Source organism: Haemaphysalis longicornis, unplaced genomic scaffold (assembly GCF_048455015.1).
Source record: "Haemaphysalis longicornis isolate Haplotype H1 unplaced genomic scaffold, Haemaphysalis longicornis Haplotype H1 scaffold_9, whole genome shotgun sequence".
Taxonomy (NCBI): domain Eukaryota; kingdom Metazoa; phylum Arthropoda; class Arachnida; order Ixodida; family Ixodidae; genus Haemaphysalis; species Haemaphysalis longicornis.
Window position 1 is genome coordinate 165,034,621 of NW_027526460.1, and position 25,320 is coordinate 165,059,940.

The 25,320-nt window shown below is 49.3% G+C and overlaps 1 protein-coding gene and 1 long non-coding RNA gene across 2 annotated transcripts in view; both read left to right on the forward strand.

The window, feature by feature from the left end:
- Ufl1 (UFM1 specific ligase 1) overlaps positions 1 to 14,881 on the forward strand; it is a 72,653-nt gene extending 57,772 nt beyond the window's left edge. Inside the window, exons 15-17 of the mRNA XM_077683523.1 lie at positions 7,841 to 7,933; positions 10,466 to 10,673; positions 14,613 to 14,881. Coding sequence (XP_077539649.1) covers positions 7,841 to 7,933; positions 10,466 to 10,673; positions 14,613 to 14,755 — 444 coding nt within the window. The 3' untranslated portion in view covers positions 14,756 to 14,881. The remainder of the gene's footprint in view (positions 1 to 7,840; positions 7,934 to 10,465; positions 10,674 to 14,612) is intronic.
- A 9,061-nt stretch (positions 14,882 to 23,942) lies between these two features.
- On the forward strand, positions 23,943 to 24,727 carry LOC144152847 (uncharacterized). The gene is made up of 3 exons (XR_013319236.1): positions 23,943 to 24,228; positions 24,330 to 24,408; positions 24,517 to 24,727. It is a non-coding gene; the product is annotated as an uncharacterized LOC144152847 (long non-coding RNA).
- The last annotated feature ends 593 nt before the right edge of the window (positions 24,728 to 25,320 follow it).

A 25,320-nucleotide genomic window follows, 5' to 3' on the forward strand; every position in this document is an offset into this window, starting at 1 on the left:
CTTCAGAAATACGTCAAATTTTTTTCTTGTGCCAATGGCTCTTCTTTGTATTTTTTTATGATTTACTTCATCGGCGCGCCGGCTATTGCTTGCGCATCCGCTAACGAGGGGGTGCGCTGGGTATCGCCTACCGGGCGCCTCTCGCTTCTTGCGCCTGCCACAGACCAGATTTTTCCAGCGAAACTGATAAGGGTCTTTTCTCTTTTTCTTTTTTTTTTTTTTTTTTTTTTTTTGTATTTTATGGGCGGTGCGCAGTCTGTCGCTCCCGCATCCGGCTGCACGGGCGTGCGCGCAGCTGCTGGTTTTGGTATCGTCCTCCGGGCGCTTCCCGCTTTTTGCGCCTGCGAAACTGATGTCTATCTGATTTTGATTCACTCAAAAGGTGCCCGCTTGTTACTCTCTCATTTTTATTTAGAATTTTTCTTGTGTTACTCATGAACAAACCACTTGTATGTAACAACACAAACGATTTTTTTGTCACTATATGGTCACCCTAAAAAAATTACCGTATTTATTCGAATCTAGGCCGGCCCCGATTCTAAGCCGACCCCCGAAAGTCCGAAGGCGCGAAAAAAAAAAAAACTTACCTCGAATGTAGGCCGAACAAAAAGGCGAGGTCAGCGTTCACAAAACGAAAACACGTTTATTGAACATGAAATTGAACATGGAGATGCGGTGCTGGAACTCAATCAGTTTCTCTTCAAAATCACCGGGCAACTTCTGGGCGATTGAGGTTCGACGACGGAGGCTCGAACTGCTTTATGAATTTCTGTAGCCAGCCCCGACTGGCTTTGAAGTGTGCCCGCGATAAGCCTCGTAGCCTTAAAAGCTCCCTTGCTTTTGCCTGGAGCACTTCCGTCGTTACTGGAAGGGCAGCTGCTCGCTGCATCTGAACGAAGTCAGCCAATGCCATCTCCATTTCATGGTGACGGCATTCTCGTGGTCCGGTGATTGCCAACCTCGTTGCGGCGCACGGAAATATCCTCTCCCGTTGTGTCCTCCAACGACGGACATTTTTTTCATCCACGCCGAAGTCCCGCCCGGCTTGAACGTTCGACGACAACTCCGCAGCTAAAACAACTTTTCTTTTAAAAGCGGCACTACAATGGCACCGCTTCTTTTTGCACTGTCAAAACCAAGCGCCACACCGCACGCAGGCCACTATTACAGTGAACTAGAATATTCTAGTTCACTCTACCACTATCTGCACAATTCAAAATGGCGGCCTATGGCCCTTAATGGCTACTGGCTCGTCTAGCAATGGCTACAATGCTTTCTTTTCTGGGTGGCGCTAGCTGTGCACCACTTCACTTGGAAATTGGCGCGTATTTAAAAATCCTCGAATCCAAGCCGACCCTGGAGTTTGATATATCAGTATTTCAAAAAAACTATCGGCTTAGATTCGAATAAATACGGTACGATAATTTTTCTGGAAATAGATTCATCCGAAAAATTTAAATAAGCAATAAAAAAAACGACACTGGGGGGTCGCATTTGGCGAAAAAATTCGACCCTCAAAGAGTTAATCGTCTACGCGGGCATCAGCGTAAACCACATGGAGCGTTTTCTCCCCGCAACAACGCGCCCAGCAAGCCACGGGCGCGCTGACGCAGCCACGGAGACCACTCATGCGATGTGGGTAGCTCCAGTGACCGCTTCTAACTGCTCGCTGAAACGCAACTCGAGGGCAAACGAAAGGGGCATGTGAGGAAAAAAAGCAGATAACGTGGCCGAAATTTTCGCTGTAAAACGTCATACGCGCCGCTTACGAAAGCGCCCATCAAATATCCTCCGCGACAGTAAGCCTAATCGTCTGGCCAGGTGGCATCTCCGAGCGCTTCGAAGCTCCCGCCGTAGGGTGGCGAAACTGGTCAGCCTGCTCCCACTGCCACGCGCAGCGCGAGTCACTTCGTGGCTGAGGCAGAATGCGCCGCCGGCACTCAATAGCGAATGCAGGTGTGAAAAAAACGCACGTGCAAGGCTCATTAAGATTCATAAATGCTTGCTGGAACGATGAAACCCAACAAGCATTAGCGAACTCGAACTAAGGGCAAAGCGGCAGCATGCGGCGGTGGCGGTCCCACCAGAAGCGATTAGGCTTACCACCACGGAGTATATTTGATGAGCGCTTTCGTAAGCGGCGCATATAACGTTTTACAGTGAAAATTTTGCCAATGTTATCTGCTTTTTTTTCTCGCATGCCCTTCTCGTTTGCCCCTCGAGCTGCATTTCAGCGAGCAGTTAGAAGCGGTCACTGGAGCTACCCGCATTGCGCAAGTGGTCTCTGCGGCTGCGTCAGCGAGCCTGTGGCTTGCTGGGCGCGTTGTTCTGGGGAGAAAACGCTTCATGCTGTTCGCACTGATATCCGTGTAGACGATTAGGCTCCAACAGAAACAGAACAGTGCGCCAGTTGTGCGTGCATGCCACGCAGTTTGTAGGCAAAGGGATAACTCACCGACTCCATGGCTCGCTGCATCTGCGGCATTGGGCGGCCCGTGTCGCCGTTTGCGTTTTATTAAGACCCTATTTCAGCGCTTGCGTCTCGCAAAATCTACCTCTACAACTTAACTTTCATGCCTAGTTCTCCATGAAACATGGTTACATTGAAATTTCGGCAAATGGGACTTCGTTACTTAGAGGGTGAAAATACATGGTATGCATTACCAGAAATCCCGTGGTTCGTTACATCGAGGGTTTCGTTGCATGGAAGTTCGTTGCATCGAGGTTCAGCTGCACTGCTGAGCGGGGCCGGTCAGTGGTCGCCCTTATTGAACTGTCGTATGGCCGTGGTCGCCGTGTTGGCCGTGCTCGCGTCAGCACGTCAGTTTTAGAATAGCGGAAACGAGCGTTTGAAGGCCAGGTAGCAGGGCCCGGAACACAAAATGCTCGCTCAGGACAGTAATTGAAGATTTGCACCAACGACTGGCGGCCAGCTGGCGTTTCCATATGCGGCGCCGTCACGGCGAACAGGTCCCTCCGAGGCCAGGTCCCGCAGAAAAGGCTTAGCATTCCCTCAGTTATAGTCAACCCTTTACGAAACTGCGTTGACGACGATCACCAGTGCTATCTTTCAGCACACTACCACCCCTTCTCACACATTTATAAACTGATTTTGAGCATTAACTTGCTCTGCCAAGCGGTGACAAGTTTTAGCTGCTGTGGTGTGGACCCTATCGTGTGTACACCGCACACCAACATTCTTTGACCGTGTAGGCAGATGCTTGCTGCGGTTGCACGTGTACCAGCGTTGCCACCTGCAGAGCCACTCCATGTTTTAAGTGCGAATGCACTTCTTAAGCGAGCCTGAAGCGTCCGCCGCCGTCCGCATAGCAACAGCTGCGGGTGCGCGCGCGCGCTCCTCGTCTTCCTCGGCAACGGGGGGAGATGGGCGCGCGCTGCCTGGCCGCTGACATGGCACATACCCACGTGGGGGATTGGCCAGGAATCTCCGCGTCTTCCTTGGCAACGGGGGGAGATGGGCACGCGCTGCCTGGCCGCTGACATGGCACATACCCATGTGGGGGATTGGCCAAGAATCGGGCGTGAGAAGGGCTAATGCACCCGCTTAATTAAACGAGTACTGACACGAAATTTCAAAGCTGAGATCCGCTCTAGCAATCAAGTACAACGACAACACAAATAGGTGTCTGTGCATGGCACATACCCACGTGGGGGATTGGCCAGGAATCGGGTGTGAGAAGGGCTAATGCACCCGCTTAATTAAACGAGTACTGACACGAAATTTCAAAGCTGAGATCCGCTCTAGCAATCAAGTACAACGACAACACAAATAGGTGTCTGTGAATAAATGCATCTTTCTTTCTTTGTAGTTGTGTGTGTGTGTGTGATCTCTCTTTCGCGAACATTACCGAACCGCGCAAATTCAACTCGTGCATTCGCACTTTCACATTCTTCCCCTCGGGGAAATGCGGGGAATTTTTTTTAGTGTTATGTAAGCGACACGCTCAGCTAAGCTTGTGTGACGGATGGCGATGATCGACATTCATTCCTCCAAAGATACGCAGTGCCGGAATGCTGCTCACCACAGCTGCCAAAACGTCCGCCCGCATTTCCCCCAGAGCAGGGACCACTGATTGGCGACAGCATTTAACTCTTTCGTGACCACGCCATGGGGGGACGATGATTTTCAAGCCTCCCGCAAGAAGTAAATACGGCGCTATTCAGACAGCTGCCACTATCTGGCGTGTTCATTGGAATCCCCTTTTTCAGTTTTGTTGCCGTTTGTTTACATTTCACGTGTGTACATGACGTCATGAGAGAAATTTAAACCCAAAGCAGCCACAAGTTGGGCGAAAATGCTATCTTGCTTCACTGCGCACTCTGCAAAGGCAGGCAGTTGTTTCAGGCACTTTGGCCACTTCTGCGTTAATTTTTTGGCAGTTAATTTTTACCCCAGCAGCAGTGATGACTCCAGTAACAATGTGGATACCTCAGATTTTAGTTTCAAGATAGCTTAGCACTCGTCTAAAACTAGCACTGCAGTGCAACGCGCGCTGCTTTTCAAGTGCTAAATTTTGGGGGGCGGGTTTTACCGCTGCAGTGATAAGGATTTTGTGTGACGGTCAGGACCACTACGTTGGCGGGCCTGCAAAAATCCAAAACTGGATGTACTGTCTTCATGTATGTATAAGGTAAATCATAGCTTAGGAATGCAAAAACATTTCGTATATCTTAGAATTCCTGAACAAATTTTCAGGCTCAGTAAAATTGCCTATTTGTGTTTTGTGCATACCGTTTTTGTGCATTTCTTTTGGTTTCCCCGATAAATTAACTTTCAATAACTACACCCTTCACAAAACTGCTGTTATGTGTTTGAAAGAGGAATCTATAAGCGACAATTTCATGCATAGCAATGCTAAATGTGTCCAGTAGCTCAAGAGAAAAAAAAAAGTTTTCTGGAAGCACTCAAAATCGGCCATTTTTCCGCCGTCCCGAAGGAGTTAAAGGGGCCCATCAACAGAGGCACCATAGTCTTGAGTGCGAGCTACGTCATAGCGGCTGCGTCAGATCGAGTCGCAAATTTACGTCAGAGTGTGAGAATGGCGACAAGGATTGACAGGTAAACAAGAAAGGAAGATCTTTTTTGCATGTTCGTGCTGCTTCTGCTTTATGCAGGAGTGTAGTATTTGGTATGCATATGTTGTCGTGGACACGTAATCTACGAACTCCATGCTTGAAATTTAAAGCCTATTTAGGGCCCCTTTAATGTGTATACTTGTGCGTGCATGTTTGTGTGTATGTGTGTACTGTGTGGGCATAAGAAAGCTTGTCTAAAACCCTTTCCAGATGCTTCTCTCTAGCATACAGTGACCACTTTGCAGTAAAACCCCGTTACAAGAGACACTTGGTTATAAGGGACATTTGGATTAAAGCGGTTCGGTTGGCTTTCCTATGCGTGCCATGTTAGCAACATTGCATACAAGGGACACATTTCTGGGGTTTCTTACCGTACTTATTCGAATCTAAGCCGATAGTTTTTTTGAAATACTGATATATCAAACTCCAGGGTCGGCTTGGATTCGAGGATCTTGAAACACGCGCCAATTTCTAAGTGAAATTGAGGGAAGGGGCGTGCAGCTAGCGCCACCCAGAAAAGAAAGTATTGTAGCCATTACTAGACGAGGCAGTAGCCACTTAAGGGGCCATAGCTAGAGTGAACTAAAACACAGAGTGGTTCAAACGAGCTGCCAAAAATGAAGCAAAAACAGAGCAACGCAAGGTCTAGCCGCCACGCAGTGGTCAGTGGCAACTTGAGCTTCCGCGTGGATAATTTAAAAACAAACAAACAAACAAATAAATATTTATAAAATTATATAAAAATATAAACAGGTAAACAATTATTTACATAAATAATTGCACTTTATTATTAATACTGCGAAAGGGAAAAGAAAATTACTGTATTCTTGCGATGGCAGCGCCGTCATGTGGCGGCCACCCACAACTCTCGCGTCATCTGCTATATGAACTTCTGCGACGCGGACCTTGACGTGGAACCATCGCATGTTATGATACTGTACCCCGTGGCTTGAAGACAGTGCATACGTGTTAAAAACCGGCGTGAAGCGAGTAGTCCTCTCGTCTAAAATATGAATCGGTAGCGCATCAGTTCGCCAAATATATGTTTCTTCGCCTAATCTACCCTCAGTTCTTACCGTTTGGTGAAAAGCACTGCCGGGCTTTGACAAGCACCTCGCTGCATGAACACGCACTTATGAAGCCGAGATTCAGCAAATGTGACGTTGCACACAACAAAAGTATGTATAGGCATAGAGTTTCATACAATAATATTTGTATGAAACCCGATGTGTATAGTTAGGCCTAAATATGTATACGACGTATTCAGTGCTAAGAAAATTGCGGTGCTGCGTTTTCTTTAATCGCAAACTACAAATTTGCCAGATTATGTCTGCTCCAAGGAAGCATGAATATTTATTTCACTGTCCAAGTATGACTATTGCATGTCGTGCCGAACAGAAAGTAATCGCGGACAATAAAAGAAAAAACTAAAGAAAAACAAAGGTGTAACACCGTGGTGCTGGTGGGAATCGAACCCCGACCTTTTGCGTCTGAAGCGAGTATTCTACCACTGCGCCACATTTGGAAGTCTTGCGATCGCAGGGCCCCTAATGGATTTTACCCGTATTTTTTGCTTCACTTTTGATGTATTGAAAGTATAGGCGTTTGAACCACTCTGTGTTCTAGTTCACTCTTCCATAGCTGGGGGCGATGCCGCCATCTTGAACTGTGCGGATAGTGGCCTGCGTGCGGTGTGGCGTTTGGTTTTGACAGCGCAACGGCACCAAACAAGCGGTGCCATTATAGTGCCGCTTTTAAAATAAAAGTTGTTTTAGCCGCGGAGTTGTCGGCGAACGTTCAAGCCAGGCGGCACTTCGGCGTGGATGAAAAAAATGTCCGTCGTTGGAGGACGCAACGGGAGAGGATATTTGCGCGCGCCACAACGAGGATGGCATTCACCGGACCATGAGAAGGCCGTCACCACGAAATGGAGATGGCATTGGCTGACTTTGTTTGGACGCAGCAAGCAGCTGCTCTTCCAGTAACGACGGAAGTGCTCCAGGCAAAAGCGAGGGAGCTTTCAAGGGAACGAGGCTTATCGCGGGCACACTTCAAAGCCAGTCGGGGCTTTCTACAGAAATTCATGAAGCGCTTCGGCTTTAGCCTCCGTCGTCGAACCTCAATCGCCCAGAAGGTGCCCGGTGATTTTGAAGAGAAACTGATTGAGTTCCAGCACCGCATCTTCGTGTTCAATAAACGTGATTTCTTTTTGTGAATGCTGACCTCGCCTTTTTGTTCGGCCTACATTTGAGTTTTTTTTTTTTTTTTTCGTGGCTTCGTACTTTCGGGGGTTGGCTTAGAATTGGGGCTGGCCTAGATTTGAATAAATACGGTAAGTGTCTCTTGTAACGAGGTGTTACTGTACATTGTAAGCGTAACATACTGCAGGGTATTCTGACAAGCTGATTATTATGGCTCCAGACACAGGTGGCAGTTTGGTTCACATTCATTGGAGCTCTAGGAGGGGAAGCTTGGTGTGTGGGGCAATTCAAGGAATGGAGATGGAGGCCGGCCATAGAAACTTACAGGCACTTGCCATGATGACTCAATTGTTCTGCTAACTAAGCTCAAGGACGAATGTTTGCTGCGATGGCTGTTTTTCCGGCGGAGGCCGTGTGTTGGGGTTCCGGCCTGCGTTGGAGAGTCAGAGTTAATTGGGGGCCCCCCACTAGGGCGTAGCCCAGGTGTGAAACCGGCCAAGTTTCTGAGAGCTTCCGGGTGTGCGGTTGGGGGGCTGTGACAGGCGGTGGAGGAGTTCCTGGCGGACGTGGATGTGGTGCTGGGGCCGGGCATCTGCGACATGATCATCCGCTCGGACAAGAAGAAGGACAGGCGAGTCCCCCCCTCCGAGTGTGTTGTGCATGCGCGGTGGAAAAGGTGGCAGGAGTGCTCAGACAGTGTGAAGCCAAGTTTAGACAATGTTTTTGTGGTAGCTATGTTTTTCAATGTGTGTGTGGCTGATGCGTCGTTAGAAAGGCAAACCTGCATAGTTTCAACAGATTACAACCAATGTTTTTTGTCCTTTATTGGATCATAAGAAGGATAGGGAAGTTTGAATATGGTAAATCTTATTTTGCTTCAATTGTGTTTGCTTCTGAAGAATTACAGAAAACTGTTCAATGTAAAAGGACTAAGTTTGCTGTGGGCAAAATTTAGTTACATTTGGTGAAGAAAATCTTTTAAGGGGACACTGAACTCGGAATACAAGCTGCTCTAAATCAGCAGATCACCTCACTGAGGACACAGACATGCCACTCCTATGTGCAGCTTTTTTTTAAATACGGTAGAGACTAGCGAAAACGTGAAGACAGCAGTTGCTGCCACTGGCTGTACCGCACAGCGTGCTCCGGAAGTGGTTAAAATGTCTGGCATGCGCCATGTTTTCCCTGGCTTGGTACCACTGGATGGTACCACTCATCCGTACTTTGAGGCAGAGTTACCTTTTTTTTGAAGGAAGCGTGCGAGATAAGCAGGGGCGGTTGGTTGGACACCAACATTTGCAGAGCCTCGAAAGGATAATGCTGTCACATAGCCAAGGACGACGCAGGTTTTCTTCTATACTCGGTGACAACTTAAAAACGGCACCGGAAGTTGCCGCTGTGCCTTGTCACCGTAGCCGGATGTTTCTCCGCGTGGCGCAAGTAGGGCGTTACTGGGAATATTTTGAACATGGCGTGAGCCGCTCCCGTGATTTTTTGGACTTAATATGCTTATAAACGACTCCAGTGACGACAAACAAACTGCGTGAGACAAGGCAGACGATATCACGCATTCATAGCAAACCCCTTTCAAAATGCGCGCGCACTGACGTCACGGGTCCGGCGCTTTGGCGGAGTGATTCACTACATGAGGTGGTGCCGTTCTTGAGTTGTAACCGAGTATAGGAACAAATGTTTAACTTGCTTAAATGTTAAACCTGTTTAAATGTTCAACAAATGTTTAAGTGAACTTGCGCTCTGCAAAAACTCCGAAAATACAAGCGGTGGACGAAGTACATGCCCAGACTGGCATTGGCGAATCGAATGCCGCAGCATCTTCCCTGCAAGTATTTATCTTTTGGCGCGGCTGTTTCTCAAACCGTCTCAAGATCAAACAAGAATATCCTAGGCCAGTGACGTCAGGCCACCGAAACACTCTCCCTATCAAATAAGATAGACATTCAAAAGAAAGGAAAGGATGCACACTCTTCGCTCGAAACGCAGATAACGCAGCTGGGCGCCGCCACATGGTGAAAACAAAACACTGAAGCAAATAAACAGAGCGCTGGTTCGTGGCAATGCATTTTTCTTCAGCAAAGCGGCAGTACTGGTCACGGGTGTCATGAAGGAACAGTTTGCTTAGTGGTCCGGGGCTGCAGAGGACACGGGAGTTTGGGAGAGCAGTGGCATCATTAGATTCGGTGGCTTCTGTACTGCCATACATTATTGCTGCCTTGCTTGCTTCCGTTTTATTTGGTGCAAACAGCGGCCGCTGTCTGTGTCACGTCTGATCAGAGTTTGATTAGCGACTGCTCCGCAATCAAGGCGTCTTCCAGCATCAAATCAGTGCAGTATAGGAAGGTCAGTCTTTTATTTGAAACCAACCTGTAGCTTTTTGCAGTGATTGTGTAGCGTGATGATGTAGACACGTGCATGGCCCGGCACTTGTACGCCCAACCTAGTTTTATGTTTGTGTGTGTAGTATAATGCTGTATTTAGACCTGTGGTAAGAGAAAAAGCCTCTTAACAAAGGCAGCCAAATCTTGTGGTACTAAATGCCGCCAACCGTGTATGCAAGATGTTATGCCTGCGCATTTAACCGCATACATGAAACCGTGTGTTGGTGTGTTAGCTGCATTGGCTGAAATTGTTCAAATGACCACAATGGCCTGATTTTACTGTTAAGGAAGGTTTGTGACATCACAAAAAATCAGTGACAGTTCTTCATTTGTGCGTGCAGTGTTGTGAGCAAATGTTGCAGCCACGTGCCTTTGTAGACAATTGTCAACAAAAATTGTCAACAAACATTGTCAACAAATGCGAGTGCGTCCCCCCACTCCGAAGGGGGGTTCTGCGGTGAATGGAGGATCTCTGGCTTTGCTGGCAGTGTGCATGAGCACACTCGGGTGCAGCTTGATGAGAACGGGAACGGGAGTTGCGCTTGTGCCGCATCACCACGGTGGGCTGATAATATTGGGCCAGTGTTTTGGGGAACATGGCAGGAGTTGTTGGCGTGTCCCTTTTGGGACCACCTCCTAGAAACCACTGCAGCGATGAGCAACGAAGTGTGGGCAAAGAAAGTACAGCCGATGTCTCTTTTGGAAACACGTGCGTGCGTTGGTGGAGAGGGGGGGGGGCACTGTGTGAGCTGTTGCTGGACCTGCAGGCAGTGGCTGCAGAGCCACCGGCAGGCCCTGCTGCAGCAGCTGTCGGAGGCCGGGGAGGCGTCGCTCTGCCTGCACCTGTGCGTGCTGCTGGTGGCCCAGGCGCAGACCCAGCGGGCCCTGCACGCCTCGGGCCGCTTCGTGCCCCAGCTGCTGGCCGCCCTGCGCACCCAGCTGCCGCCCGACCTCTTCGCCGACCTGCACCGGGCCCAGGGTGGGTGGGGGGCACGGTCGGGGGGAAACGTTGCGGCACCACCGAGTGGACCGTCAGCCTCACGTGCTGTCTAGTCCGTTTATGACTACATCCGAGTGCCAAGGAAATCCCACTGTTATAACCAGCAGTTGTTATAAGCAGGTTGCGAAGTAGTAAAAAGACGAAGCAGAGGTCAAAAGATTTTAGCCGCGTGCAACTGCTTATCTGCACAAAAGAAACCATAGTCGGTCAGCTTTGTTTCCCGCATGCGAAACTGGCGCACATCTTTTGCAAGAGCATACCGTACTTACCAGATTCTAACGCGCACTTTTTTTTCCAGAAGAATAGGCCGAAAAATCGCATGCGCGTTAGAATCGGATGCAAAACCGAAACAGCGGAAATTTCATCCCACCCATCACCATCGCCATCTCAAGACGACGCCACAAGTTTTAGCAATGATTTTTCGAATGCAGGAAGCCTAGGCGCCTAAGCTTTTTCTATCAGCGTTCACACAAATTGTCAAATTGTTCAACTTGCGCGCTTGATAACAGTGATGGCAGCAGCGGCAACGACAGTGCGCCGCTTCCACGAGTGGCTTACGAGCGGCTCTCACGCGTTTAAAACGAGCGGCAGGCTAAAGCGTGCGCCTCCGGAGAAGCTCGCAGGATGGGCGTGCAAGGCGTGAGACACGATCCAATCGACCATGGTTGAGCGTTCGTTCAGAAGTGTGGCATCGCGAACGTGCTTCACAGCACCGAGGACGAGATGTTGTAGTCAGCGGAAGGCGACAAGGAGCTCTCAGAGAGCGACAAGGAGTAAGATGAGTGAGATTACTTCGGGAAATAAATCGCCCGTTTCTCTCGCATTCGTTTTTCTGGGTCACAAAGTTCCGTGCGCATTACAATCGGAGGTGCAAATTTTTCAGTTTTTTTGCCAGGAAAATCGGGTGCGCATTAGAATAGGGGGCGCGTTAGAATCGGGCAAGTACGGTATATACCGTATTTACTCGCGTAATGAACCCACTCACGTAATGAACCCTCCCCCCACTTTTCTTCTTGAGAATTTACTTTTTTGCAGTGAGAATACGCTTTTATCTCAGCATGGTTGCTGATGCCGTAAACGATTGCAGCAACTTGATATCACTCTACACTATGCACAGAAATGCAAAAAACGCATTCCAACAACAAGAAATCCCAACGGTAGCTGGAGACGTGAGCGTGAATGCCGTGGCTCACAATTTACCTAAAAATTGCCTGCTTGCGTAGTGCCACCTGATGAACACAAAACGGGCCTTCTTGCGCCATAAAACGTTGCGGCGTGCAAACAAAGCACAAAACAACGTACTCCGCACTCCTTCCCTGCTCTTTGCTCTACCGGCTGGTTCTAGCGGCGTGCGAACAAAGCACTAAACGTACTCCACAATCCTCTGCTCTTGCTGTTCCGCGATGTCGCCATTACGCTCCGTGGTTTTGTTGTTCAGCTATGTTCTCACCTTTTTTTGAGCTCCTGGATGGGCTAGAACATGAGCTACACAGCTGGTTTCAAACTGAAGGTGGTGGAGCATGCGTTGATGCACATGGAAACCGCATGGCTGGGCTGCACTTCAGTGTTCACTTAGCGCATGCGAGACGTTTCTGGACGATGAACAGGGATCCTCGTGTGTTTGATGGCCCGAAAGAAGAAAAGCTTCCCGGTGTGGGAAAAAAAAGTTTTAGAGTGCCTTGGCAGTGTGGGAGATGGTGTGCTGCGGGCCGCAAGCGACTTGAGGACCGCGGCATGGCAAGTAAGGGGCACGGAGCAAGGGGGGCCGCTGCCATGTTGGAAATACAAAAGAAATTTAATTACATAATTACGTGTATGTTTTTACAAAAATGGTAAGGCTCTGATGGCGCTTCTCTTAGCAGCTTTATTGTATGAAATTTCAACTTTTAAAAATCTGTTTAAATTTTTTCCCGCATGACGAACCCTCCCCCCAAATTCATGCCGAATTTTCTGAAAAAAAAGTGGGTTCATTACGCGAGTAAATACGGTAAGTGCTTCACTTAGCTGAGCAAAGGGTCCTTGGCAGAAAAGAAGTCCCTGAGGGACTGCATCCTGCATGTTCCAGTCATCACTAACTCACATCACCAATTTGCATGCATCACCAACTCGCATGATCATCAACAGGCATCATTGCAGCTCACACCTACATCATCAGCATGCATCATCAACGTGCGTCACCCATTCGCCCAAGTTTTCACATTAGTGTATCATGCGTACAAAGACGCCACCGGAGCAGGCTGCGCAACCGTGTCGTCGTGCCCGTTGTCTGCAGCACGTATCCGCACAATAATCGCCTCTTTAGTGAGGCACTCAGACGTTTCCAAGATGGAAAAACTGAGGCAGTTGAAGAGGCACCCAGTCAGATTCAAGCATCACTGCCCATTACACAACAAGCGAACATGCAAGCGCGAGCACGGGGACGAGGCTGAAACGGCAGCTCCAGGCGGGGGGTCCTTCCTTTCCTGGCTTCGTCGCAAGCGGTGCCGTCGACTCGTTTTGTGAGTGGTGGACAGGATATGAGGTGCATTGCTGCGCACGCCGTCAGCACAGCCGGCAGCTCGCATTTTCGCTGCACGCTGTAACCGGATTCAGTCATTATGTTTGATATCGCAGCACTGGAGCATTGTAATAAGCGGTTTATTTTACCATACAACACATACAGGTCACAGTGCCATAGTTCATTGTTATATCCAATACATTGTTATAAACAGTATCGTCATAACCGGACTCGACTGTACTTCTAATTTGTTTGAGTATTACAGTGGTGGAGCTTCAAATCAGTTTGCTTGTCGGGACTTGATGCCAGTCGAGCAAGGAAGAGCGAAAATGCACCATGTGGCTAGCCAAGCCACCTAGGAAAGGAACGTCACTCGCTGCCATGGTGGTGCCCATGGTGACGTGCGAGGCAGATTTTCCCCTGTATGTATTGGTGGCGAACGATCCGCCCTACTGTCCCCCACCACCCGGTTGTGCCCCAAAACAGGCAGGTCCAGGACAGGGCATGTGAGGCTCTGTATCATTGTAGATCGCTTGCAGCCCCCCAAAAACTGTGCGCGCGGTTGCAATTGAAGAGCTTAGGCAAAACATTCAAGCCACGGTCAAAATGTGTGGGGCTCTGGCCATCTCACACGACCCGTGTCAGAGGAGGCTGTTATCTCCCAGCTGGCCTCATCATGCATGCCACAATGTTTTAAAACCCTTTCAACCCTGATTTTTTTTATTTCAAGCAGAATGATGTTTTCAGGGTGTTTTCTTAAATTTTAGGGTCTCATAAGCGCCCAAACAAGAAGTACTCGAGCTGTAAGCGGAAGAATTTACAGATTTATTAATGAGACAATTAATTAGGACATCTGGCAATTAAAATTTTTGTCGTGCAGAGACATCACTGTTGCATATTTTTCTAAACTTTATAACTACATGAACCTACAAACAAAAAAAATGAGCTTCGTAATGAGATTTACAGACTTGAAAATAAAATTCGGGCCGCCATTTTTCTCAGCCGCAATGCCGTGATCTCTTCTTCACCGGAGCTTCTTCTTTGTAGCGTACAGCTCCACTAAAATGAAACAACCGAGATATCTATCGCAATAGGCATCATTGAACAACCATTCCCAAAAAAACTAGCAGTTTTGGTTTCGTTCTCTATGTGCTAGAGGAACTTTTATGTGATGGCGTCAATGACACCACCAGGGCTGAAGGGGTTGAAGCGTCAACATTATTCCTGGCAGAGCTGCAGTTCGTGGACCAGCCACACGTATGAGTCGGTCCGCACTGCGCAGGTTGCCTTGTGTACTTTGTGGGGAGTAGTGGGGAGAGATTCACTCGGTGGAGCTTGGAACGCAGTACTTGGAACAGGCCCAGGGGAGGGGAGGGTAGCAGTCTCTCTCAGCCCTTTCCCCCTCCTCTCCTGGTGCACAGAGCTGGTGATGAAGCAGCTGACACTGGACGAGGCCTCAGAGGAGAAGGCGGGGGTGGCCGCCGCGCTCGAGGAGCTGGTGCCCCGGCTCAAGGAGATCGGCGCCACCTTCAAGAAGCAGGGGGGCCCCGCAGCGGAGGAGTGACGACCCTTCCACCCCACCTCGCGCGAGCCTGGGAGCAAGCAATACGCGGCCCCAAAACTTGCCTTTTTTGCTCCACACCTCTCTGCTGTATTCTGCATAAAGGAGACATGTTCTTTGCACACAGCGCACCAGTGCTCCAAGTGAATCATCCAGCTAGATGGCCACACTGTCGTCTGATGTAAACAAGGGCGTGTGTGGGGGAGATGCTCTGGCCTATTCTCTATTTTTGCTCTCTAAGTGCAGGAGTACGAACCTGGGGTGGAGATTATGTACCCTGGAAAAAGAGGCATACCGTATTCACGCAAATCTAAGTGGGACATGAGAGTAGAATGGCCCCCCTGATTGACGAGTGAACTTCGAAAAAATCAAATCCTTTTTTCACCTTTACAGTTTAATTAATCCCACCACAACGAACTTTGCTTCAACGAAATATTTCCAATTCCCCATCAGTTAGCGTAGAAGTCAATGCAACAAAGTCCTTGCCACAACGAATCATTTGTTTGGCTTGCTTTCACTTCAACGAAATTTTCGCTCATTGGGGCTGGGTTTGCACATTTGTTTTACAATGAAATAAGCATAACACCAGCTATCTGTAACTTTTTGTACATTCCGGAAGCTTAGTTTCACCGGAAAGGTGTGCCGTGCACCCACACCAACACCCATAACAAAAACAAACTCATAGGTGTACACCATTGTTTGCTGGTGATAATGGTGTGGCTGGGCGTCTTTACATGAGGCGCAGGCCCGGTCCGCCAAGCCGGAGCTACAGCCCATCCGTATCCAGTTGAAGTCACACGAATGTGCTCTGCTGCTGGCACTGCAACAGCTGTGCGTTGTGAGCAGCTGTCCTTGAAGTCTTCCTTCCGCGATTCCTCAAAGTCGAAAGCAAAAATAATGTTTTTGTGTTCAGTCTTAAACATGTGTCATCCTATCTTAGCCGCGAGCGCACGGTCGCATTAAATGCAAACATGTGCGGCTTACCTGCCGAGGTCAGTTACTGCCGCGCCCAGTCAGAGGATGACAAAGTGTACTGTTGGGCGAGTTGGTGGTGCATTGTGAAAGATGCTACGTCCCGTCATCTTTCTGTGTCCATGTCTTATTTCACACTGTAGCATCTTTTACAGAGGATAACGCAATGGCACCGCTCCTGCCACAAGTGAGAGGGGGGCTTCCGACGGCCTAGCAGCTATCTGCAAGTGATCAACTCGGTGGATACACCTTGTACAGCAATACGTTTTGCACCTACATTTCTTCACTGCCCCCCCCCCCCCCAAACACACACACACACACACACTTTGTAACGTGCTCTGTACGTGCAGGTAAAAAACAGATAACCAGATAAAAAACAGATGTTTGTTATCTGCGTAACCATGACGTTATTGCATGTCACTCCTTTTTCTAAACATTTTATTATGCTGCCAGTGATGCGGAAATATGTAGATGGGGCTATTTTTCTTGCCCTTCTGTGGTATGTTGGGGCAGATTTCGCCTCAACGCATTTTCGCTTCAACGAAATTTTTCGCACGTCCCATCAACTTTGTTGTAGTGGGATTTGCGTTCGTTGCAACGGGCGAGTGCAGCGACCATCACTCATTGTCGCTACTGCCGCTGGCCTCTTTGTCACAGTCTTCCCACAACATGTCATCCTCCATTCCATCGGGGTCATTAGAAATGCCGCCTTTTTTGAAAGCTCAAACGTCCGTATCATCCGGAACAGCATGCAAGTGTCCAGGACCCAGCATGTGAGCTGGGATAGGGATGCTCACTTCAATCTCCCAGTAGGCATCAGCACTTGTACGGGTTGCAGCTGCGAGGTCACCCTTCCAAGATGAGGACAAGGTCGCACTGGCTGTCTGCTAGCAAAGCCTTGCTAGTGCGAGTGGGGTGCCCCTTGATTGCGTATACAACCAGCATCGAGCGTGGCCTTAGCAGGGCCAATTGGTGCACGGCCAGTCATTGAACATGTCTGCAGTCATCCACCTCTTTTCATTACTGCAGATGATTGCACCAGGAGGAAAATCTTCTTCTTCTTCAGTGCCTTTCATTTGAAAATAACTTAGGGGGAAGCCTTCCACTGTCTGCAGTACAAGTTAGTATCACCGCTACTTCTCATTGCCGGTGGTGCCAACTTTCAGTGTAGTTGACCGGCATGTCGAAATGCATCCGTGTTAGATCAGAATTGCGAATTTGTCCAAGGCCATAGCCGTTTTGGCATCACAGCCTGATGACGTAACGCTGCAATGGCACTAACTTCTGTTCGAAGTCTTCCCAGAGCCTTTCACACACCAAAGTCCAGCAGCGCAGTGACAACCCCGAGCAGTTCATAAAACGTCTTAACCCAGCCTTTGCTTGCTTTGAAAATTGTGCGACTAATCTTTCACTCACGGGCCAATTCCCTGGCTTTTTTCTGCATCATCTCAACAAGTAACGGCGACACATCTGCTCCTGAGCTCAATCACATACCGAGACCGAGCCAAGTCTTCCTCAAATTCTGCATGTCCTGGTCCCATAAAGGCTTTCCACGAAATTGAACCTGCTGGCGTTTTCTGGCCCCTGCGCACACTTACCCCTGAAACGCCCAAGTGCCTGGCCGTTTCCCGCTTGCTGGCAGTCCTGTTTGCAGCAGCGATAACCTTTCACTTAAACTGTGCCGTGTAATGGCACCTGGATGCACTCGCCACGGAGAAATAAAGGGCAAGCAGCTCAAGCGCAGTTCCTCGCAGCGCTCGCATCCGTGTCCACAAACAAAGGGAACGTGACGGAGGCTTTCAACGCAGCACGGAGACTCCCGCGCTGGCGCTCAGTTGCTGCCGTGCGGCATCATTTCAGACCAGTCACTTGGAGCCCGCTTCTTTCATCGTGCACTCGTCCCTCTCCCTCCCTTCTTTGCGCCTGGAGCAGAGACAGAACAGCAGCTTCGACTCCCAGGCAGGTGGGCAACCTTGAGGGCTTCCAGAAGGCCACGGCCGGTCTCGAGGGGCGTGCGCTAGGAGAGCACTAGCCCTCAAGACCAGCCGTTGGGTGAACTGCTAGCTACCCAAGGCTACGGCCGTAGTATCTCATGCGCTCCTTACGTAACCTTCCATCTTTGTCGCACAGACCGGTCTTCCCTCTTGAACTTGGTTTTCAGGTGGCCTCTAATAAGGTGACCTCCATAACTGTGCACCATATTCTTGAAAAGAAATTTCGTCTTAGAAATTTGCGGGAATATGCCTGCAGTTCATTGATTTTTATTTCTTTAAGGCTGCATGTTCACACTACAGCTCGCATCCACTACGACAGTCTCCTGGTTTTGCTTTAAAGAACAAAATCTGTTGCATAACCAGCAGGCCCGCGCAAATAGGGATGTTTGGTTTCGAAGCAAATATGAAGGGACGAGTCATTTTGTTAAAACAGTTTAAAATAAAAGTGAGTATTTGTAATTGTAGCAGATATTTCTTTGCATTTTGTCTTATTCTGTACAATAAGACAACATAAAATGACATTTATAATTACCACAGTAATTAATGCATTAAAGACTCAGACGGTGAACAGACAGGACGGGCATTGACTCACAACTGGTTTTTATTGAAAAAACGGCATGCATGTAGGCACAATTTCACATGCGTAAACAAAAAAAGACAGTCATCTGGTCAAAGCACACATCAAATAACACTAAAATAATTATCAACGAAGGCACATTCTCTTCGGTAGATTGACAAAAATAATTATCAACGAAGGCACATCCTCTTCGGTAGATTTGTCAACGAAGGCACATCCTCTTCGGTAGATTGACAATGATGACTTGTTCTTGCAATCCTCCCCCTTTCGCCTGATGCAGAACACACGTGCTGTGACATCCCAACTTCTTTTCAGAAGTTTTGCTTTTTCCGATTCAGGTTGACAGTGGCATTCTTTCCAGTGGGATGGCAAGTGTGGTCCGGGCCTGTTTTTTTATGGAAAGGGCGTGCTCTCGTAGCCGGTCATTCAAACATCGATCAGTTTGGCCGATGTAAAGTTTGCCACAAGCCAACAGTATCTCGTAGACAACACCTTCATTACACATTACGAAGGGCTTTGCATCTTTCTTATCGCATCTTTTGGGAGGCTTCTTTTTTTTTGGACAGTCGGCACACACAGTGTGCCAAGTTTAAAGGGACGGACAACCGATTTTTGTCGCGTATATGTTCTCTAGCTCATATGCATGGAGGAAAGATGCTCATATGAAAGCCAGCATTTTGTATAGGCCGGTAACCACAAGCAATGAATAAAGAAATTTGCGGAAATAATTTTAATTTGGCAGCAAACTTTCTGAAATTGGCAGGGTAGCGGTTCGTTGTGTCGAAACTTGACACTACAATATGTGTCCCGGTCACGTGACCTGCAAACCTAGCTGCTACTGTAAGTGCTGAAACGTTTATTCACTTATTGAAAACCTTTGAACACAAGTATTTGTACAAGTTTAAATATATATGTATTTTTAAACACTATTTTTGAAAATTTTTAAGACGCCGCCGCTGGGCTGCTTTCAGTGGGCCTTCGCACACCAATCTAACCACCTTTGTCTAGAAAGACGCTTCTCGTGGCGGGGGGCAGCGGCTGTGGCACGATTTAAAGAAGCTCGCAATTCTAGAGATCCTGGATACCGGTTCACAGCCCGTTGAGCACGACGACGAGCTGCCCATAATCGAAGGAGATGCAGGTCAGGAATTGGCCTAGACTCGTCCACCCAAGCTGTCCGCGTTGCATCCTTAAGGGCGGCGCATAAACTAGGCACTGCATCGCATAGGGTTCCAGGTAGGGAGCTGTTTAACACCCTCCTAAACAAGTCCCAGTCAGTCACACGACAGCGGCGCCGTAGGCATCGTTGGGACCCTGGAGCTAAACCAAGACGTAAGGGATAGTGGTCACTGCCCCAACAGTCCGGCTCACGGTCCCATGAGACCGGGGTTACGCCTGTCCACCAGGAGAGGTCCGGGGCATAGGGGGGCGCGCGAGGATGATCCAAGCGACGTGTCGATATGTGCGGAGCACTGAGTAGCACAAACTGCTGGCTTGTAAATGTGTCTAAGACTGCCACACCACGCGCACTGGACGAAGGGTAACCCCATGCCTCATGAGGCGCATTAAAGTCCCCACCGATTAGACTAGCACAGGGCGACCGGGGTACGTGCGGCGAAGGTGAGCAAGCCAGCCCATTCGCAGTCAGGGTGCACTGCCACTGTACGGACGCACGTAGCACGACACCTGGATAATGTCTGTGTGGGGTAGGCGAACCAATACAGCAACCACTTCTTGCCGCACACTGCACCAAGACACCAACGGCACTTGAGTCTGGGGGTAACAGGTGGCTACGTACACCGCCACTTTACCAGGTGGACCAGATGCATTGCTGCAACGGCGGTCCCGAATGGTAGGTGAAGAGTACGCAGTGAATCCCTTAATGCGTGGCATTGAGTTGGTCTCCTGCAAGAGCACAGCCTACGCTTGAAGTGTGCCCATGCGGAGACGAGACTGGAGCTCCCCTACCTTGGTCGCGAGAGCTCTGCAGTTCCACTTGAGTACACACTTGTGTCGTAGCGGGCTTGGGGAAGTATTCGCACCTTGAGGGGCCACTGAAGCTATCATGGACGTAGGTGCGCCACGAGAACCGTCGCCAGATGTTGCAGTTGTTCCTTTACGAAAGTGAGAAGTTCTGTGGCCGTAAGGTTAGAAGAATCAGGATGTAGTTCCCGAAGCGGCGCTGAAGTGGCAGGTCAAGGAGCCGGTGCATCGTGGTGCTGTCCGCGACGTTGCACTGATGTGGCAGTTGTTGAAACAGGTGTTTCCTGGTGCTTCGCCCGTTGCGCTAAGGTTGCACGACGTTGCCGGATACGCTTCATTTTTGCTTCTAGCTCCGCCAAACGGTGGTCCAAAGCAGCCACGCTATCAGCGCAAACCGTAGTTGAAGGCAATGGTTCCTTGCGGGTATTGCCTGGTGGTTGACGTCGTTACTTCACCGCAGTAGCGTAGGTGTGGTCGCCGAGTGGTTGACTCCCAGTTGGCTCCGTAGATTCGTCACATTCCTGTTCTTCTGCTAATACTTCATACCTGTTCGACAGTGCTAACATATTGCCAGTGTCTGCCGCAGCTTTGTTTTGGCGCGTTTGTCGACGGTTTTCCCGCAGTTTCTCTGTTGCGCGGCACTTTGTTGGGAACTTCGCAGACGTTATGTCGTGGTCGTTCCTGCGACACAATGAGCAGCGATATTCTGGCGTTGTCGGGGCTTCCATGTCTGCGTCCTTTGGAGGAGTCGGACAAGAGGCCTTCATATGTCCAGGACGAAAACACTGGTAGCAGAATATCGCGGACGGCCGATACGGGCGAAGCCGAAGGATACACCCAAAGTAATAAAGGCAGGAAGGTGGTTCCGAAGGCCCAGTTAATGTGACGAGGCATGCACGGCTGCGCCCTAGGTACCGCGCCGACACCACCTTATGAGTGGGACAGGTGAGGTCCGCACTTAGAGTCGCTTGATCCTGCCCGACATATACTCCACTCACAAAGTACCTTTTGAGGTCGGTTCCGGAGGTGAGCTAGGCTTGGACTGGGAGGTTAAATGTTTCTGTGACCGGTATGGATTGGAGGGTCTGCAGTTTGGCGGTGGCTTCCAGGGTAAGCACCCGCACAGAGATCGTGTTGGTGGGGCGGTGGTAAGTGTAGCCACTAAACCCTGTGGTGCCGAGTCAACCATCAAGAGTGCCTTGCATGACTTGATTGGGCAGTTTGGGCATATCGTAGACGCAGCGTGGCTTGACAACCACCTTGTATGACCCTGCAGATGTCGATGTCAGGAGACCATTTGATGGGAGAGTCGGACACTGGCGCTTGGCGCTGCAATCTTGGGAGGTCAGGTCGGATGCCTGTACCGACTGGCGTTGCATCGCCCTCTTAGGAGGCGGCGTAGTTGCAGGAACCGTTGGGGTACCTCGTAGCTGGCCGGAATTCAATGGGACACAATCCATTGCTGTCGAGGACTCCGGGGCCACGCCCGGCGTCGATGAGTCATGGTCCATGTTCCGCCGGTGGAGGAGTTGATTGATTGATTGTAGGGTTTAACGCGCCGACGCAACGCAGGCGATGAGGCGCGCCGTAGTGGAGGGCTCCGGATTAATTTTGACCACCTGGGGATCTTTAACGTGCGCCGAAATCTCGTGCACACGGGCGTTTTTGCTTTTCGCCTCCATCAGAAAAGCGGCCGCCGCGGCCGGGAAACGAACCCGCGACCTCGCGCTCAGCAGCGCAACGCGCTATAGCCACTGAGCCACCGCGGCGGGTCGGTGGAGGAGTCAACAAGGGCGGCGCAAGCCCACGTGCGCTCGCCGGCGTGCCAGAGCAGCCCAGCTAGCGACCTGGCATGTGCAGCAGCGGCAGACATCGGGCGGCGTTCGCGGATCTTGAAGCGGCCAGTTAGGCCTAGCCGCCGAGCGACCGGCAAGGCAGTCGTTGCAGAAGGCGGTGGGCGCCGAAACGCCCTCCGAGGTACCGGTTTCGAAGCCAGGAGCACTCAGAACGTTGATGGTGTCCGTTCACGTGCACAAGGAGTTGTATGGGCGCAGGAAAGTCGATGCAAACGGGAGCAGCACAGAGACACGTCCACATGCTCACAGCGCCCCCCAATGAATATGTAAACACGTGAAAACATTTGCGTGGTGTGTGGCCGCTCAGCTCAGCTAATTCTTTTGTCGCACTTTGGAGCCATCAGTCAAATATATGCTTTGAAGCTTGAACGGGATCTGGTCAATTCGCACCTTTCATTAATTTGGCCCCATCGCACGTCTTCGCAGTCTCCTGATCAGTTGGGAATATCTGTTAAATGTTGTTGCCGAATAAAAATATTACGTGTGTACACATGCAGACGACGTTGTTTGGCCCTTTCAGTCAACATGCAGAAAGTGGGTACTATCAAACCTTTTATTTTGCGCACCTGTAATTTTTGTGAATTCCACGATTTGGAAAATTCGCTTCTTCTCTACCTCTATCTTTAAAACGCCTTCCATATGCCGCGCGGCAAACACTCGTAATAAAAAAAAAAAAAAAAAATTCGCTACCTTGAGGGGCACGCGAAACTTATTTTTAATGAAATCATGCTGCCAAACAGTAACTCTGCTTGCATTCTGCATTGCATTCTTCATTGCATTCTTCATTCCGCATACTCGGAGTCAATCGCGGGACGCACGCGGGGAACGCAACAAGGGATAATATTTGTGTTATGGCCAATCTGCGGCTGCTTGAAATTAAGAAGAAAAGTTCTTGAGGCTTATTTATTCCAGTGACCATATGCGCCTTGCTCTAACCCCCGCCCCCTCGAAGTATTTAGGAACGGGGATTTTCTTTTGGTAAAGCATTTCACTACAGCTTTTTTTCCCTTCTTCTCGAGCTAGCCTGGCCGGCTACATGCATGGCGACCACCTTCAATGCATGATGTTCGGGGATAACCCAGTAGTTTGCACAATTAATTGGAACAAACGCTGCGTGTGGTGCTCTGTTTGAACGTGATCTTAGTATCTCAACATTGCGCGAAGTAATGGTTCCAGCGGCGGTAGTGTAACGGCTACTCTCATTGCTGCGGTTTCATCCTCCGGTCTTACTCGCGAAGGTCAGCAGCCGCAAATAGGCTCCGTAGCCCGATTCACGAGAAATCCTGGCCGCGAAATTAAAGAGTCAAATCGCAGCTTCAATTGTGAGCTGATGTACCTCGAGCACGGTGTAGGAAGGAGAGCTCAGCTGAAAAAAACCATTGGCCGACCAATTGGCCCAATTTGCCACCCAATGGGTCCAAATGGAATCCCAATGGGTCCAAATGGTAACCCAATGGGTCCAATCGGACCTATTGGAGCGATCCGAATTGGACCCATTGGATCGATTAGGATGGCCAGTTGGGCCAATTGGACCCATTGGCTCCAACTATAAAGGTATTACTACTGACTGCTCCAACATGATGACCCAATCGGGGAGCCATTTTGGATAGTATTTAATTACGACATCAATTGGCTGAAATTTAATTCTCTCTATCACTCTTAATTTGAAACCTTCAGAAATGTTCAGAACTTCAACCTTTACAAATGTATATTTATGAGGCAATTAATTTTGATATTACAATCAGCAATTCAAGATAAAGTCCTTAAAAAAGCGTAACAAACACTAATGAAAACTTTCCGACACGAGTAGCAAAATTGTTTTGAAATAAAACCCCGATCGAATCCAATCGAATCCAATCCATAGACGGACAGTGGACAAGTGGTATTCAACGTGGTGTTGGCGGTGTAGGTTGTAGGCGTGTTGGTCGGTTGCACACGCAGTCTTCTCTGACTGCATTGGAAATGTAAGGTGGTCTGCAAGAGTGTGAGAAGTGGCGACGATGATGTTGCACACCCATAGCAGTGTGTTTCAAGATGCATCTTTACGCTGAACGCCGCTAAGCCTCGCACCGAAGGAAGCGTGTCTCTGTTTATGTGAGTATACTGTTTATATGTGAGTTTTCCTTGCCATTTTCACTCCTCATAGCGTGAGCGGTGTTACTAAGAATTAATTTGTCTGCCTAAATATATTTCAGGGCTGTTCATGTTAAGATTGACGGGTTCACGACATCGCCGCGCAACGCAGTTCGCCATGCACGGGACGTTGTTGAAGAGGTGAGCTCACGCCACTCAACATTTCAGTGCCTTGTTGTTTTAATGCGCGAAACTGCGGTTTATTATAAAGTTAACCCATTGTTCGCTTTTGCCACTCACTTTGTGAAGGTCCAGCCAGCCTGCGGCGAGCGGAGCACGGCATGGACAATGGCCTGTGAAAAATTTCTTAAACGACGAACTGTCTGCATGCTGTGTATACAAACAGAGCAATAAAGATATTCATTCATTCCAAGAGTTCTTGTATTTGTGATACAGGTAACCAGCGCACTGCAGCGGCAGCTCAGATGGAGTGGCTGCGGCAGTGGGATGAACCAACTAAAAGTGCAACAAAAAGTTGGTGGCCAATGGGAAGACCTATTGGCGTTCCAATGGGTCGGCCAATAGGTCGCCCTATTGGACAGCCAATGGGTCGCCCAATTGGACGGCCAATGGGTACGCCAATGGGTGCCTAAAACATTATTGGCCGACCTATTGGAACGCCAATAGGTCGGCCAATGGTTTTTTTCGGCTGGGAGGTGACTCAACGCGGCGGGCGAGCGCGGCGAAACTTGGTTCGGCGCGGACGTATGCGCTCGTAGGTGGCGCTACTCGAACGAGGTAGGTAGGTAGGGATCCTGTAGGTAGGGAGCAGCAGCAGCAGCAGCAGCACGGAGGTGACGGCGCGGAAGACGAAAACGATAAGTTTTTGGTTTTTTTAGTTCCCTTTTTTTGCTTATGAGAGATAATGTTGTAAAGTAGGAATCGGCTTAATTAATAGAGGTAAACAGGTAAAAGAGCAGTTAGCGTGAGTAAGCGTGAACCTAAATGTAACAAGTGGTAAAGCCACGTGGTAGCTAGTAGTTCATAGTAGTTCCATGTTTTTTTTTTTTTTTGTATTAGCGCAGTGACAAATGTTTTGAGGATTGGGAGAAA